The sequence below is a fragment of the Arachis ipaensis genome, chromosome B05 (genome assembly GCF_000816755.2).
Source record: "Arachis ipaensis cultivar K30076 chromosome B05, Araip1.1, whole genome shotgun sequence".
In the NCBI taxonomy this organism is placed as follows: domain Eukaryota; kingdom Viridiplantae; phylum Streptophyta; class Magnoliopsida; order Fabales; family Fabaceae; genus Arachis; species Arachis ipaensis.
Genome location: NC_029789.2, coordinates 31052683 through 31067687, shown reverse-complemented (window position 1 = coordinate 31067687; position 15005 = coordinate 31052683). Strand labels below are relative to the sequence as shown.

At 34.7% G+C, this 15005-nt stretch overlaps 3 protein-coding genes across 4 annotated transcripts in view; all 3 read right to left on the bottom strand.

The window, feature by feature from the left end:
- Nucleotides 9696-10799, bottom strand: LOC107640453 (uncharacterized mitochondrial protein AtMg00810-like). Its single transcript, XM_016343974.1, has 2 exons — nt 10418-10799; nt 9696-10291 (listed from the first exon to the last, which is right to left on the bottom strand). The coding sequence occupies exons 1-2, from the start codon at nt 10797-10799 to the stop codon at nt 9696-9698; spliced, it is 978 nt and encodes a 325-aa protein (XP_016199460.1).
- On the bottom strand, nt 11610-13571 carry LOC107640454. Its single transcript, XM_016343975.1, has 5 exons — nt 12827-13571; nt 12521-12709; nt 12318-12454; nt 11967-12200; nt 11610-11861 (listed from the first exon to the last, which is right to left on the bottom strand). Exons 1-5 carry the CDS (start codon nt 13569-13571, stop codon nt 11610-11612), a joined length of 1557 nt encoding a protein of 518 aa, XP_016199461.1.
- The window catches only part of LOC107641803 (ethylene-responsive transcription factor WRI1-like), a 10209-nt gene continuing 9591 nt past the window's right edge, over nt 14388-15005 (bottom strand). For both annotated transcript variants that reach the window (XM_021123503.1, XM_016345257.2), the window contains exon 8: nt 14388-14886. In XM_021123503.1, the coding sequence (XP_020979162.1) occupies nt 14627-14886 (260 nt within the window). In that variant the 3' untranslated portion in view covers nt 14388-14626. The remainder of the gene's footprint in view (nt 14887-15005) is intronic.

Here is a 15005-nt window from a genome sequence, read left to right as displayed (position 1 = left end):
TTTTCTTGTAACTACAAACACATTAATTATAATTTCTAAAATATATTTTAAATAAAATAACAATTATGATTATTATTGAGATTTGTTTATAACTTACTATTAAAAATTTAACATGTTCTATTGGTATATAAGTTATTAAAATTATTAAATTTGTTTATAAATTTTAATTAATTAATAACTTTTATTTTTATTTATTTTAATTATTTATTTGATATTATAATTTATTTATAGTTAAAACTAAATTTAAAAATAATTTTAAGTAAGTAGCCACAAATCAATAAGCAAAATAGTGTTACATTATCCTCAGATTCATAACTAGAGTTGTTACTTTTAATATTTAATTCATGAAGTTATGGTGTAATCGGATTGGCTTGGGTTGGGTTTGGAAGAAATTGAGAACTGAACTGATTAAATTTGATCGCTTTAAAATAGATGGGGTAAATATATTTTTGTGACTAAACCCGAACCGTTCATATAAGTTTGCATTAATTTAAATACTGAATTAGAATTAGATTTAAAAAAAAATAGAAAAGAAAAAAAATTTACAACGAAGAAAAATAAGAATAAAAAGAAAAAAATGTGAATGATGGTTGAAGTTTAATTAAGGTTAGGTAAAAATTATATAAATAGTATATTTTTGTTTTTGAGATAATTAGGTCAGGTGGGTTCCAAAATAGTTATGTTTCTGTATATAATATTTATATTTATTTTAATTAAATTAGGTTATTTGACAGCTTGGTTATTTACTTTGATTTTTTGAATTGGTATCAAACAAGAAGTGTGGGAATAGTTACAGATGCCATTCAAATTTTCACTTGGTAACTGACATTAGGTTAGTCTATAAATAGAGTTTTAAGCATATGTTGTAGAGAGTTCAGTTCTTTTGGAAAATACTTAGAAACCCAAAACGTTCTCAGCCCCTTGGCATCACAGAGTAAAATTGGGAATCTTAAGTAATTCCTCTGAATTCAGACATTTGTAATTTGTTTCTTTCTCGTTTTTATTAATAAAATTTCTCTACTTTTACTTGTTCTTCTTTTTACATTTATATTTCTTTCTTCATCTTCTCTTTAATTTCTCGTTTGTTTTAATTTCTACAATTTACTTTGCCTCTGGCACATTGCATTTCTTTGTTTATTTGTTACCTTCAATTTTTTTTTAATTCTTATTGACGATACAATTGCGACATTGAGATACCAACATTTTCTTTTAAACATTAACAAAAAATTGAGTAAAACAAATTAGCACGCCCAGTGGGACCTTATCAAGAGATTATAGTTTGTCAAAAGAGAAAATGAGGTATTTTGAATTTGCATGTGGCTATGTAGTGGGAAGATTATGTTTCCAGAGATAAAGAAATCAACGTCAATTGACATGTCAAATACTTCTGCAGTATCTTTTTCTACTTCCAGCGATGAAACTAGAGAAAATGAGTTCGAGAATTCTCCCATAATTTCAAACGCAGAGCCTACCTTCCTGTCAATGAGGCATGATGGTGTTGGCCATGCCCATCCAGGGTTAAATGCAACTCACATAAACACCATGGGATGGCCGCCTTATGGATTGCCACCGGGGTATGTCCCCCCATGGTGACACATGGATTGCATGTGCCTCTCTACTCAATTTTTCAAAATCTTCTTTACCAGAATGCATATGGCATGTCAAATGTACCTATTTCTGGGGTGTCAGGTTCACACATGTCACAACAAAATTTTTCACATGCTATTAACACATGAAATAACAGCGCATCTAATTATACTACACCTACTGTTACTACGGTAGAAAATTTTAGGTCTGTGTTTCTTGACATGTCAAGAGCAATGCCAGTTAATTAATCCAATCAAACTGTTAGATCTTTAGCAAATATTAGGCAACAGCTGGATGAAAGCCACCATGATCTAGTAAATATGTTAACTCATCAAATGGTAACGGTTTTGAATCCTCTTTTAGAAAACACAAATTCTAGAATTAAACAATTAAACAAGCAAGTTAATAGAATTGCTACTGTGGTAAATTTAGAAGAAAATGATAACCATGGTTTAGGGCTTGATAATGTCAACCAAAATGGTAGAGAAATTCCTAATTATGACGTTCATATGCCTAGACATGGTCAAAATGCTGATGATATGTTGGAAAGACTTAGGCAAAACAAGTTAGGGGGCATTATAATCTAGCTAGGAATGTCAAACAAGTTTTAAATCGTTTGGGATTTAATGTTGGTTGCTTAAATAGGTCATATTTCGTGTCTGCTTTTTCTGAATGTGTCCAACAAACAGAGCTTCCAAGGGGTTGAAAAATTCCAAAATTTCTTACAAAATTTTATGGAGAAGAAAATGAGTCCACAGTAGAGCATATTGCTCGATATATTGTTGAAATTGGGGAAGCAGCTTTGAATGAATATCTCAAGATGAGATATTTTTCTTCTTCTTTAACAAAAAATGCATTTACATGATTCTCCAATTTAAGACCAAATTCTATTCATTGTTGGGGTGCAGTTAGAAAGAAATTTTCATGATCAATTTTTTTAGGTGAATTGAAAGTTAGCCTTACGAATTTATTCTCTGTCAAACGTGCAGAGGGAGAATCCATTGATACTTATTTGGCACAGTTTAGAAACATGAGAAATAAGTGTTTTACTCTGATTCCAGAAACTGAAATTGTCAAAATGGCTACTAATAGAGCAAATTAAGAAAGAAAAAAAAATTCAAAAAGGGTTCTAAAAAGGTTGCATATGTTGATTGATTTTCCGATAGCAGTGATTCAAATGAAAAAGAAGTTTTTATTGCTGAATTACATGGGGTCCTCCTTATGTATGCAAATCTTTGAAGCCTGTTAAAGGAAAAAAAAAAGTTTCTTCATATTCTAAAGTTGAAAATAAGACTTATTCTTTTGATATTTCTAAGGCGGATCAAATATTTGAGGTTTTATTAAAAAATAAGCAGCTTATTTTACCGGAAGAAAAAAAGATGCCATCAGCTGATGAAATAAAGAATAAAAAATTTTGTAAGTTTCATTAGGTATTCTCACACACCACTAATAATTGCGTCCATTTCAGGAATTTGATACAAAAAGCCATTGAGGAGGGAAGGTTGAAGTTTGAGGATAAAATTGCTATGAAGCTGGACACTAAACCATTTGCTGCTGATTCAAATTATGTTGAGCCATTCAATTTGTCAGTCAATATGGTAGGAATTGATCCAATAATGTCTAGTTCTCAAAATAAAAATAAAGACCTGAGGACTTTTGAGCAAGGCAAGAAGCCAGTTTATCCTCGTTCTGGTGAGGATTTATTAGATTTTTTGTTAAGAATTAAAGAATCTGACAGTACCATCGCTATGTGCCCAAAGTGCAGTGCTATTTTTGACAAGGAAGCCGCAAAAGAGTTTGAAAAGTACAAAGTTGAAGAGAAAGAAAAGGCTGAGTTGAAAAAGAAGATTGCTGAAAAAGAGAATGAGACTAACGAGCTAAAACGAAAGATAGCTGACGGAAAACAAAAGTTGGGCGGTTAGACTTCTTTGAACAAGTGTGTTGACAACGCTGGGATACAACCCATCAACCAGAAGATAAAGACTGTAGTCATGATTGATGGAAAACTCGATGGATTTTCTCAAAAAACAAGGGTTCCTCCCACTAAAATTTCAAATAATAAATGGGTCCAGAATGTGAAAAATGTGTAGAATCAACCTACCACTTTCTCAAGAGGAAAAAATAAGTGGGTGAGGCCTAGACCTTTTAAGCCCAAGTACTATGAGTCCTAGTTATGGAACATGAATCATGCACAAGATGGAGGTAGTGTATATGTTCCAAAAAAATATACCTATTCCCTCAAAGCCAATTTATTCTTGTTATAATCCTAACATGCAGTAGGTTCCTAATTATTCTTCTTAGCCAAATTGTCAAAATATTCTAAGGTATTCTCCTTTTACAACCTTTGAGCAAAAAGAGAATATACCTGAGTATGTTCCTTTAGATCTATACAATGGACATTTTTCTCCTTTGCCAACCATGGCTAAGTCTGCAGAAATAGGCAATTCTTCCAATCACCCTAAATGCAATAAAAATGTAAAGAAGAATCTTGCTGCGAAAGAAGGTAATGGTTGAAAACAAGGGAGAAAAAGATGACAGCTTAGAAGTGATATTTGGTGTTAAGCAACCTATAACTATGGTGTCAATACTACCTGAGGAGTATAGTCAAGTCCAGAAAGTGGAATCATTAGAAGATGATTGTTATGATGTCTTTCCTGGAAGCAAATGCTTATTTCTAGATGACAATATGTGTAGTGAAGAATTGTTTGAGAAGCCTACTGAAGATGACAAGGAATATTTGTGTCTACTGCATATCAAGGCTCGTGCTGATGGAAGAATAGTCAATAAGATTTTGATTGACGAGGGAGCTGCTATCAATCTCATACCTGAAAGAATGATGGGAAGGCTTGGAAAGACTGAAAAAGATTTGATCAAAAGTAGCATTGGGGTGACATATTTTAATGGAAGGATTTCTTCTATTAGAGGTGTGGTCCTGCTATCAATTGAGGTCGGTTCTGTCAATAGGCCAACTCTATTTGTTGTTGTTCCATCTAAAGCTAGTTTTAACTTGCTTTTGGGACGTGATTAGATTCATGGAATGGGTGCTATTCCATTCACTTTACATCAAAAATTGATTTTCTGGGATGAATATGGAGGAGTGGAAGAAGTTCTTGCTGACAATAGTACCTGTTACTATGATGAGATGCATGTGGAGTTCAGGATGTATAATCCTGGAGTCAAGCCACTAATAGTTGACACCAAAGAATTTAATCCTGAAAATATTGAGATGTGCAAAATAGATATGAATGGTTTTATTTTGGTCCCTAAGACCGGGGTGGATACGACCTTAGGAGAGACTTAGATTATGAGTTTGATGAGCCAATTGGCTCGGCTGTCAGCCTATATGGCAGACAGAGAAGGGTACATTGATAGTGTACCTTATGATTGTATATATGATAATGGTCTTTTAGGTTTTGAAAAAAATAATACTGACAATGTGAAAAAAGTTGAGGTGCAGGATCCTTTGGAGGAGGTAGATATTGGTAACGGTGATCATCCTAGACCAACATATGTGAGCAAGATGTTCCTTGATGATTTCAAAAAAGAAATGGTAGAGATATTAAAGGAATATTGTGACTGTTTTGCATGAGATTATTGATGAATCCACATTTCATGGTATTTATAAGTGAGGCAAAGATAAAAGAAAGATAAAAAGTCGAAGAAAAAAATAAGAATCGAAGAAAAAGTCGGTAAAGTTTTAATGGCAAAAACAAATAGTGATTAGTGAACAAACTAGGACGAACATAGTTAGTATTTGAGTTGTGCCTAGGGTTAGGTATAATATGAAAAGTTAAACTGTTTCAGTATAGACTTAATGAACCTATACTTGGGACAGGCTAACTATTCATACCAAAATTTACATAAGCTATAAAGACGTACTTTAAACAGAGAAAAGAGTAATCAGAGCAGAGTAAAGAGACAAAGAGAAAAGAGTAATATAACAAAGATAATAGAGGAAAAGAGTATAAAAACAAAGAGTTAAGCTTTGTGGCATGATATTCTATTGTATGTTCATCTGCTGCTTTCCTGTTAGCCTTAGAGGTCATGTAGGCCAAAGTTCACCTACAGTGAGTTGTTATTTCTGTAGGCCGGAGTTCACCTACAGTGAATATCAATTATGTATCTTAGGGTGTTGCTTTCTGTAGGCCAAATTTTACCTACAGAGAGTTGTGAATCCTGTAAGCCAAAGTTTACTTACAGGAGCGTTATTTCTGTAGACCAAAGTTCACCTACAGAGAGTTGCTATTCCTGTAAGCCGAAGTTCACTTACAGGGATGCAATTTTTGTAAGTCGAAGTTCACCAACAGAAAGTTGTGTTGTGTTTAGACTATTCTTGTAAGCCGAAGTTCACTTACAGGGGCGCCATTTTTGTAGGTCGAAGTTCACATACAAAGATGAAGCCATATCTAGGACTAGTTCCCAGGTAATGTCGAGTTGTAGGGTGTAAACTGACACGTGAGCTCATGGCCTGCTTAGGTCAGACATGCATCATACTTGGTTGTTCATTTCCTTTGTTATAATTGTTGTATGAATATATGCTTTCTTTGTTTGTATTCTATTTTCTGTGTCTGTGTTTTATTTTCTTGTATTTTTCTGTTTGTGTTCTATTTTCTATTTTTTCTATTTTCTCTATTTATCTGTATCTTCTATTTACTACTTTTCTGTATTCTGCTATTTGTTTGCTAAACAACACCGAATTAATGAACGTAACCAATAATTCCGTCCCTACTAAGAACTCCCTAGTTCTTATCCCTTCTCTCTCTCTTCCCCCTTCAGATGGAAGCAAGAGTACTCTTCCGTACTCCACTGATGGTCGTTTTGCAAAGAGGATTCCGCTCTAGGTAGTCTTCTGAGTCTAGGGTGAGCTCTGTTATCTATTTTTATGTATATGTCTTGAGACCAGCCAACATCTATACCTCGTTTATCTACGAACTTTAACCTAAGTCCTCCGTATGACGTTGCTGTTATGCAGCCACTCAATAAAGTACCAGTGGTATACTCTAAGATAATGTATGATTGTGTAGAGGATTAGTAGAAGATGTTCTGCCTTTTGATGACATTCAACCTGACTCAAGTTTTAAAGACCTAGAACATACTTTTCCTCGCTTTAGTAGTTTAGAGGGACTAGGTGAGTATAGAGTCTAGGTTAGCCTAGGTGCCAGTTTAGGGACTTCTTAAACAGGTCAAAGCCTAGAATGTCGTATGTATATATATATATATATATGTGTGTGTGTGTGTGTGTGTGTGTGTGTGTGTATAGTTATTATTTAGTTATTTTTAGGGGTGTTCTAACTAAGATCTATACTCTAATGAAAGCTGGACAACTAAATGTTATTAACTGCTTGAGATGTATTTAAGTGTGATTATTCATAACTGTTCTGTCTATTATTATTGCGAATAGATTATGCATGATTCCGTTTATTAATCCAAATGCTTTTTTAAAAAAAAGTACCTTGCAAAATAACTACGCCTTTAATAATGAATCAGACTCATATAATAAATAATAGATAATAATTAGAAAAATAAATTAGTAGCACTCAATTTTTGGTATGATCTACACATACTGAAAATTGAGTCATTACAATAAGTATGCATCATGTTATTGTTTGCGTCTAATTAATTGATTGTGATTGCCTAATTAAGAGATTAAGTGTTGTTTACTACTATGGAAACAAACTGTAAAGTGTGGATTAAAAATTATATGTTTTATTTGTGTATTGTTGGATAAAAGGAGGTAAGAAGGAGTTATGAAGAAAATCACTAGACAATTGATATGAGTTTGAATATAGGTGTGTACCCTTAAAGAATTTGGGGTTATGTTTGGTTGTTATCTCAATATAAATGAGACATAGACATAGATACACAAGAGTACATAGACATAAGAAGACACTAATTTTATATTGTGTTTGGTAAGTTAGATAGGACAACACACAATTTATTATTATATTAAAATTTAATTTTACCCTTATTATTTTGGCATCACCATCATCGCTTCTACCTTTCTTATTCTTTTTTTCAGAATTATTGAAAACTACCACCACCTTTAAATCAAACCCAGAAACTACAAAACTCTGATTCAAACTAAAATTCAATATGCATAATAATAAAATTAAATTCATAGCAATGTTGTCTTTGGAGTAATTCAGAAGCATCCATTTCTATTTTTACACAAATTCAAATTAAATTCAATAGATATAAAATTAACAAAAACTTCAATTTTGTCTTAAATGAAAAAAAGACACATAGATTCAGTTTTTTCAATAAAAGATAAAAATAAAAAAAATTCAAACTCAAAGACTATAGGTTGAGATGACAAGTAATGAGATGCAAGCAAGACAATGAGCTGAGGGAAGAAGGAGACAACGAAGATGTAGAGAGGAGAGGAGAGGTAGAACCATAAATCTATGGTTGTTCTCCATCTGCAAAAATCTTGAAGAGGAATAAGAATAGAGACATACGAGGGAGGATGAGGCAGAGGAGAAGCTCTCTTTAGAGAAGACAAATTGCCAAGGAAAGGGTGGGGGCAGTACCATGGAAGCTCCAAACCAGCGGCAGTAGAGGGCAGTAGAAGGATAAAATTGTAAAAAAATTAGTATCTCAAGTTAGAAATTTGTGTCTCAGCCTTTTAGAGAGACACAAAATACATGTTTTTAATGAGTACTTGTGTATGACCGTGTTTTTCATAATTTTTGTCTTACTAAACAAACACCATACATGTACTTCCGTATCTATGTTTTGATGGACATGTATACCAAAAATAAACACTGCCTGGATAAACCCTAGACTTTGTGATTTGGGAGTTAGGATACCTAAATATTCATATTTTTTTATGTAGCTTTTATCCAATTTCATTATCTTATTGAAAATGTTTAGGTTCTTTTCCATTTTTATTCATATTATTTTTTTTAGATGCAGACAGTATTGTGCCTCATCGATAGGCAAACTGATCAAGATGAAGGAGAGTTGGACATTTGGTTAGCTAGTAGCAGTTTTTCTCTTATTTTTATGTGTGTCCTCGATAGAAGACGATTCTATAGAGTCAGATTTTATTGATTTTTATACTAGCTCAATCGAGATATCTAAGTTCCCTTTGTGTATGCGTGTACACGCTTGTATCTGTGTGTTATTTATATACGTTTCTATACACTTTTGACTATCATGTGATATTTTTTTGAATTTGAAAAGTGACAATATTATGTCCTTTGGATCAGTAAAATCTCTTTCTCTCTCACACACAAACACATCACTGCTTCCATTTTTATTTTCTCCACAACTTCTGTCACTTGTTTCCTTACCATCAAAACTACAACTGCATGCTTCCACTATCACACATCTAATTATACTCCACTTAAAATCATCAACAATTACAATAATAAAAGTAGAGAAAAAGAGAAATAAAATTGAAGAGAAAATTAAAATCAAGAGAAAGTGAAAGAGAGATCCAAAGAGTCGGCTGAAAGTGGTGCGACGGTGCAACAGTGGCAATGAGAGGATGTATTGGGGTGAAGAAGTGTGGTTATTATTAATATTAAGGTGTAGTGGGTAATGCAAAGTATGCATTAATGAGGTGAGGAGTCGGTGACAGTGGTAGTGAGGTGAGGAGTCGATGGTAGTGGTGGGGTGACGTAGTATCACGATGCGACGGTAGTAAGATAAGCAGTAAGATAAGGCTGGGGCTTTGAAACTTATAAAAAATATTACGAAAAAATTGAAAAAAGATTAAATATTAAGAATATTTTTAAATGTTTCAAAATAGTGTTGACAAAAAATAAATAAATTTTACATATATATAAAAGATCATAATCCATCGGACATTTTAATTTTTATCATAACAACAGTTAATGTATCAATTTGATAAATCCAGCAACTACTCTCTCTCGGATGAAGTGACAATCAACTACTATGTGCTTTGTGCGCTCATGAAAAATCGGATTGGTAGCTATGTGTATAGCTGATTGGGAATCACAAAATAACATGGCAGAATCAATGATAACATTGAAATCAAACATCAATCTTTTTAACCAACTAAGTTCAGCCGCCACTGCTGCTAATGCCCTGTACTCTGCTTCAGCTGAGGATCTTGATATTGTAGTCTGTTTGCTTGATTTCTAGGATATTAAAGAGTTGCCAATGAAAGTACAGTAGCCTGCGACACTGCGTCTGGTGTCTGGACACCCTACCCAATCTGAATCAGCATATGCCATGAGCCGTATGTCGGAGTTGGCTGGAAAAAACAAAGCTTGTCCTGGACTTCCCTTCAAGTACCGAAGGATGTGGTGGAGAGCATCCATGTGGGACGAGTTTGGACTTTTCATGAACTGACTCAAGGTGTTAACTGCATAAGTGATTTCAGGTCTAGATATTGTTAAGTACATTAGCCTGCCCACCAGTCTTCGATATAAGGATGGATCACTCAAATGGGTGCCATCTGTTGAGCTCAACTTCAGGTTAGGTTCCATTGGTAATGCAGTTGGTTTACAAGTTGTGAAATTAGTGTCTTGCAGTAGGTTAAGGGTGTATTTTCGCTGACATAGATGGATGCCATCAGTGGATTTAGCAATTTCTAGACCAAAAAAGTATTTTAGATCTCCAAGAATCTTGAGTTTAAAGATGGATTGAAGCAGTTTCTGAACGTTTGACAGCATAGTGGAAGAAGCACTTGCTAGGATGATGTCGTCTACATATACCAGTAGATAAACCACATCTGTACCAGACCCATAAGAAAAGAGAGAATAATCATTTCTTGACTGTTTGAAGTTATTCTTCAGCAAGGCAGTTGAGAACTTGAAAAACCACTGTCACGAAGCTTGACGTAGCCCATATATAGAACGATTTAGCTTGCAAACAAGTCCTTTATTTCTGTCCTTGTGTCCTAATGGCAGCTCCATGTACACCTCTTCGAAGAGGTCTCCATTTAAGAAGGTGTTGTTTACATCCATTTGCCACAAAGACCATCCTTTGATAGCTGCTAAGGATAGGAGAACTCGAACAGTGGCAAGCTTGGCCACTGGGGAGAAAGTATCACGAAAATCCACTCCAGCTTGTTGTGTGTACCCTTTTGCAACTAGCCTCGCTCTATACCTGTCCACAGTGCCATCAGCCTTGCATTTGATTTTGTACACCCACCTACATCCAATGGTGTGCTTGTTTGGAGGTAGTTGAGTCAGGGTCCAAGTGTTATTATCTTCCATAGCTTTCAGCTCTTCATCCATTGCTTTTCTCTACTCTGAAAATTTTACTGCCTGATGGAAGTAGACTGGTTCTGGAATGGCTTGGACATTTCTAATAAAGGCAGCATATGATGGAGTTAAGTGTCTCTCAGTGTCAAAGTTACAAATAGAGTTAGCTTGGTTGCATTGGTAGTCAATAAGGTAGCTAGGAGGTTTTCTTTGTCTTTGTGATCTCCTAATAGTAGTTGTTGGTTGATTTTCGAAAATGTGAGTGTTTGTGGTGGTTGGGACAGTCTCAAAGTTTGTTATTTCAGTAGTTTCTGTTGGAATTGGTTCGGTATTGGTGTGTGTTAGGGTAGGATCAGTGAGTGCGGGTATGTGTGGGTCAGGGATGGGTGAGGGTAACACTATGTTAGGAAATTCTTGGATGAAGGAATGGTCTAAAGTATTGATGGAATGGAATGGGAATATATTTTCTGAGAAACTTACATCTCTAGAAATAAAAATCTTCTTCTTCTCTATATCATACAACTTGTATCCTTTATAGCCAACTGGGTAGCCTAGAAAAATAGCTTTGATAGCTCTTGGAGAAAATTTATTTCGCTGAGATAATAGGGTGGATGCATGGCAGAAACAGCCAAACACTCTCAAAGCTTAGTAATCTGGCTGCTTTTGGAAAATTCTTTCATACGGAGTTTGAAAATTAATAATAGGGCTGGGCAATCTGTTGATGAGGAATGTGGCTGTGAGAACGCACTCTCCCCAGAATTGAATTGGTACCTTGGACTGGAAAAATAGGGCGCAGGCTACATTTAACAAATGTTGATGTTTGCGCTCCACAACAGAGTTCTGCTAAGGTCTTTCAACACAGGAGAATTGGTGGAGTATTCCTTTGGGTTGCATGAAATCAGTGAGAGCTAACTCCTTAGCATTGTCTGAATGGATCTGTTTCACCTGTGCTTTGAATTGTGTCTCAACCAGAGAAATAAAATTGATCAAAAAATTTGTTGCATCAGATTTATGCTTCAGTAAGTAAGTCCAAGTGAACCTTGAATAATCATCAACAATTGTAAGAAAATATCTCATTTTATTATATGTAGGAGTCTGATATGGCCCCCAAATGTCACAATGGATCAAATCAAATGGAGATTGACACAAGTTGTTATTTGCATAAAAAGACAAACGTTTAAACTTTGCTAAGGGACATACCTCACATCTTGAGTGATCAAGTTTCAATGGATTATTTGAAAGAAACTGACTCAATTTTACAAACACATTTTCTGACACATGACCTAATCTTGCATGCCAAGTATAACTATCTACATGACAAACTAAAGAATTGGAGTGTTTGACAGAATTGAAGAGTTGATGGTGAGGAGATTCCAACAAGAACAGACCTCCACACTCATCACCTTTGCCAATCACCCTCTTGAAAATATGGTCCTGTATTGTGAAAGAAAGGTCAGAGAAGTTGACACTATACTTAAAAAATTTTATTAAACTACTGACTGATATGAGATTGACTCGAAAAGAGGAAATGTAAATGACATTATGAAGAACCAAAGACTTATTTATGTGAATGGTACCCATGGCAACAACACATATTCTAGTATGGTCAGGTAATGAGACATAATGGTTTGACAATGATTTTGGATTATTAAGTAAGGCATAGACATTGGTTATATGGGTGGTAGCACCTGAGTCAATTATCCATGAATGTGTCAAAAGATTTGGATCCAAGTAACTAGTTGAGAAAATTTTACCTGCACATATCTCAGGATTGTCATTACTGGAAAGCGTTGGTTGAGATTGCAATAGACTCATGAGTTGTTGGTACTGAGATGCTGTGAGAGAAAACCCAAAGTCTTTGTTAGCTATATGCTCCTTCTCTTGCTCAGATATTGTTTCACCAACAAGATTCACCTGATTCCTTTGCTTGTTCTGACTGTACCCTGGTGGATATCCATGGAGCTTATAGCATTTATCTTGTGTGTGACCAAGTAGACCACAGTGGGTGCAGAGCGGGCGGTCTCACTTTCTTTTTTCTCTGTATTGATTCGCTGGCTGGCCTCGATGTGCTGCAGGAGCGGGCTTCACAGCAAAAGCGACTTGTTGAGGTATTGGAATAGAATTTGCCATGCCAATAGCGCGTTGTCGCTCTTCTTGAAGAACCAAAGAGAAAATCTTCAAGATAGGTGGAAGGGGGTCCGATAACAGAATTTGACCTCTTATGTTGGAGAAGGAATCATTCAAGCCCATTAGAAAGAACAAGACGTGTTCTTGATCAAGATGAGATTGGAAGGCTTTTGCTCCTCCACATGTGCACATTGCAAGTGGCCGAAATGTGTTGAATTCTTCCCAAATTGTTTTTAATTTGGTAAAGTACTGAGAAACAGAGAGATTACCTTGAGTTAGGGTAACTAAAGCCTTTTTCAGCTCAAAGATTCTTGGACCGTTGCTTTGAGAGAATCTTGTTTCTAGGTCTTGCCATAACAAAGCTGCAGAACCAGCATAGATCACGCTAGCAGCAATATCCTTTGAAATAGAGTTTAGAAGCCAAGTTGTAACCATATTATTCGTGCATTGCCACGATTCAGCAAGCACAGGGTCGATTGTTGAATCTGGTTTAGCGATGGATCCATCTATGAATTCCAATTTTCTCTTTCCACTTAACGCTAGGCGAATTGATCGACTCCAAGATGCATAGTTATCTTCTTGTAATGGTTGAGAGATCAACACCAAACCAGAATGATCACCAGGTTGTAGTGCGTAAGGATCTTGAACAGAAAATCTCATCGATTGAGGGGCTTCCATCGATCGAGGAACTTCCATGGATCTTGAACAGGAAAATGGGAAGCGAATCGGGAATTGAAAACAAAAAGAGAAAGGGGTTGTGAAATTGGGAATCGAAAATTGGAAATTGGGAAGAGGTTTCTCAAGCAAAATTGGGGAAAGAAACGTGGCGTTGCGGAAGGGAAGGGATCGTAGAACGTGGCGTTGCGGAAGGAAGGTTAGTGAAATATCATTCCATCTGATACCATATTGAACTTGATTTGGGAAAAAAATGAAAGACCTTGTTCTCATTGAATTGATGTTGATATATATATATGTGTACAGCAATACAAGTAGTAGCTTAGCTAATCTATTAATTGTACATCTAGCATGACTTGGTAAATGTCATTCTAATACTAACTATTAATTCTAATATGTAGTACTCATTATGAAACTATAACCACTATATCCAAAAGATCTTAAAAAGTAAATTATAATCCTGCAGGTGAAGTTTGATAATAACTCAATCTAATTTTTCTAATTAACTAACTTATACTGAATACTATTTGTCAATGGGAGTAACAAATACACACTATAATTTTAATTCTCATTATAAAAGAATTACAAATTCAAATTTGTGATAATTGTCTACTTAAAGCCAAAACGCTTATAATATCAGAATTCAGAATCTCAAATTGTTATTAAACAAATCAAAATAAATGTCCGGATTCAATCCCATTTTGAATTATGCTCCCTTTGTTTTAACTTTTTAGAAGGACTTCATTAAATCAAACATTTTTTGTTTTAAAACAAAAAGACTTTGAATAAAATATCTATCATTAAATCATTTTTGTTCAAGTTTTTCATACATTATTGATCTAAAGATAGATATCTACTCACATCCATCCTTACCTTAAAGACAACATTGCTATAACATTCTTTTATTTTATTTTTTTTACTCATCTATCATAACAGATACTAACAGTTGAGAAAACAAACCCCAGCAATTTTTCAAATAGAACCATACTAGAAGAAGGGGACAAGAACTTCTGCTTCTTGAAGAGAATACATGTAAAAAGAAGGGGAACTTTCGCTTCTTAATAATTGGCATGCACATGCATATCTCCATCACATTTTTCAAGACCGTCAAAGATAGTGTTCAGATTGAAACTATTCTCATCAGGATCAGCCATACACAGAAAGTTGATATCATCCTCCAACCCACTACCTTTACCTTGAAAAATGTCATTTACGTTGAACTCGGACAGCTCAGCATCCATGAAACTCCATCTCAAATCCCGGGAAAGCATGCCGTTGATGTCCGTGTTTGGCTGCTCTCTTTCCTTTTGCATATTTTCTGCACGAATATAGATCTTTTCATTTATTTTTCAATTGATATTGTCGAATGTGATTTTTTATCATATAGTATATTCTCTTCCATATATTTTTTTAATTCTATTTAAAAGAATATATGAC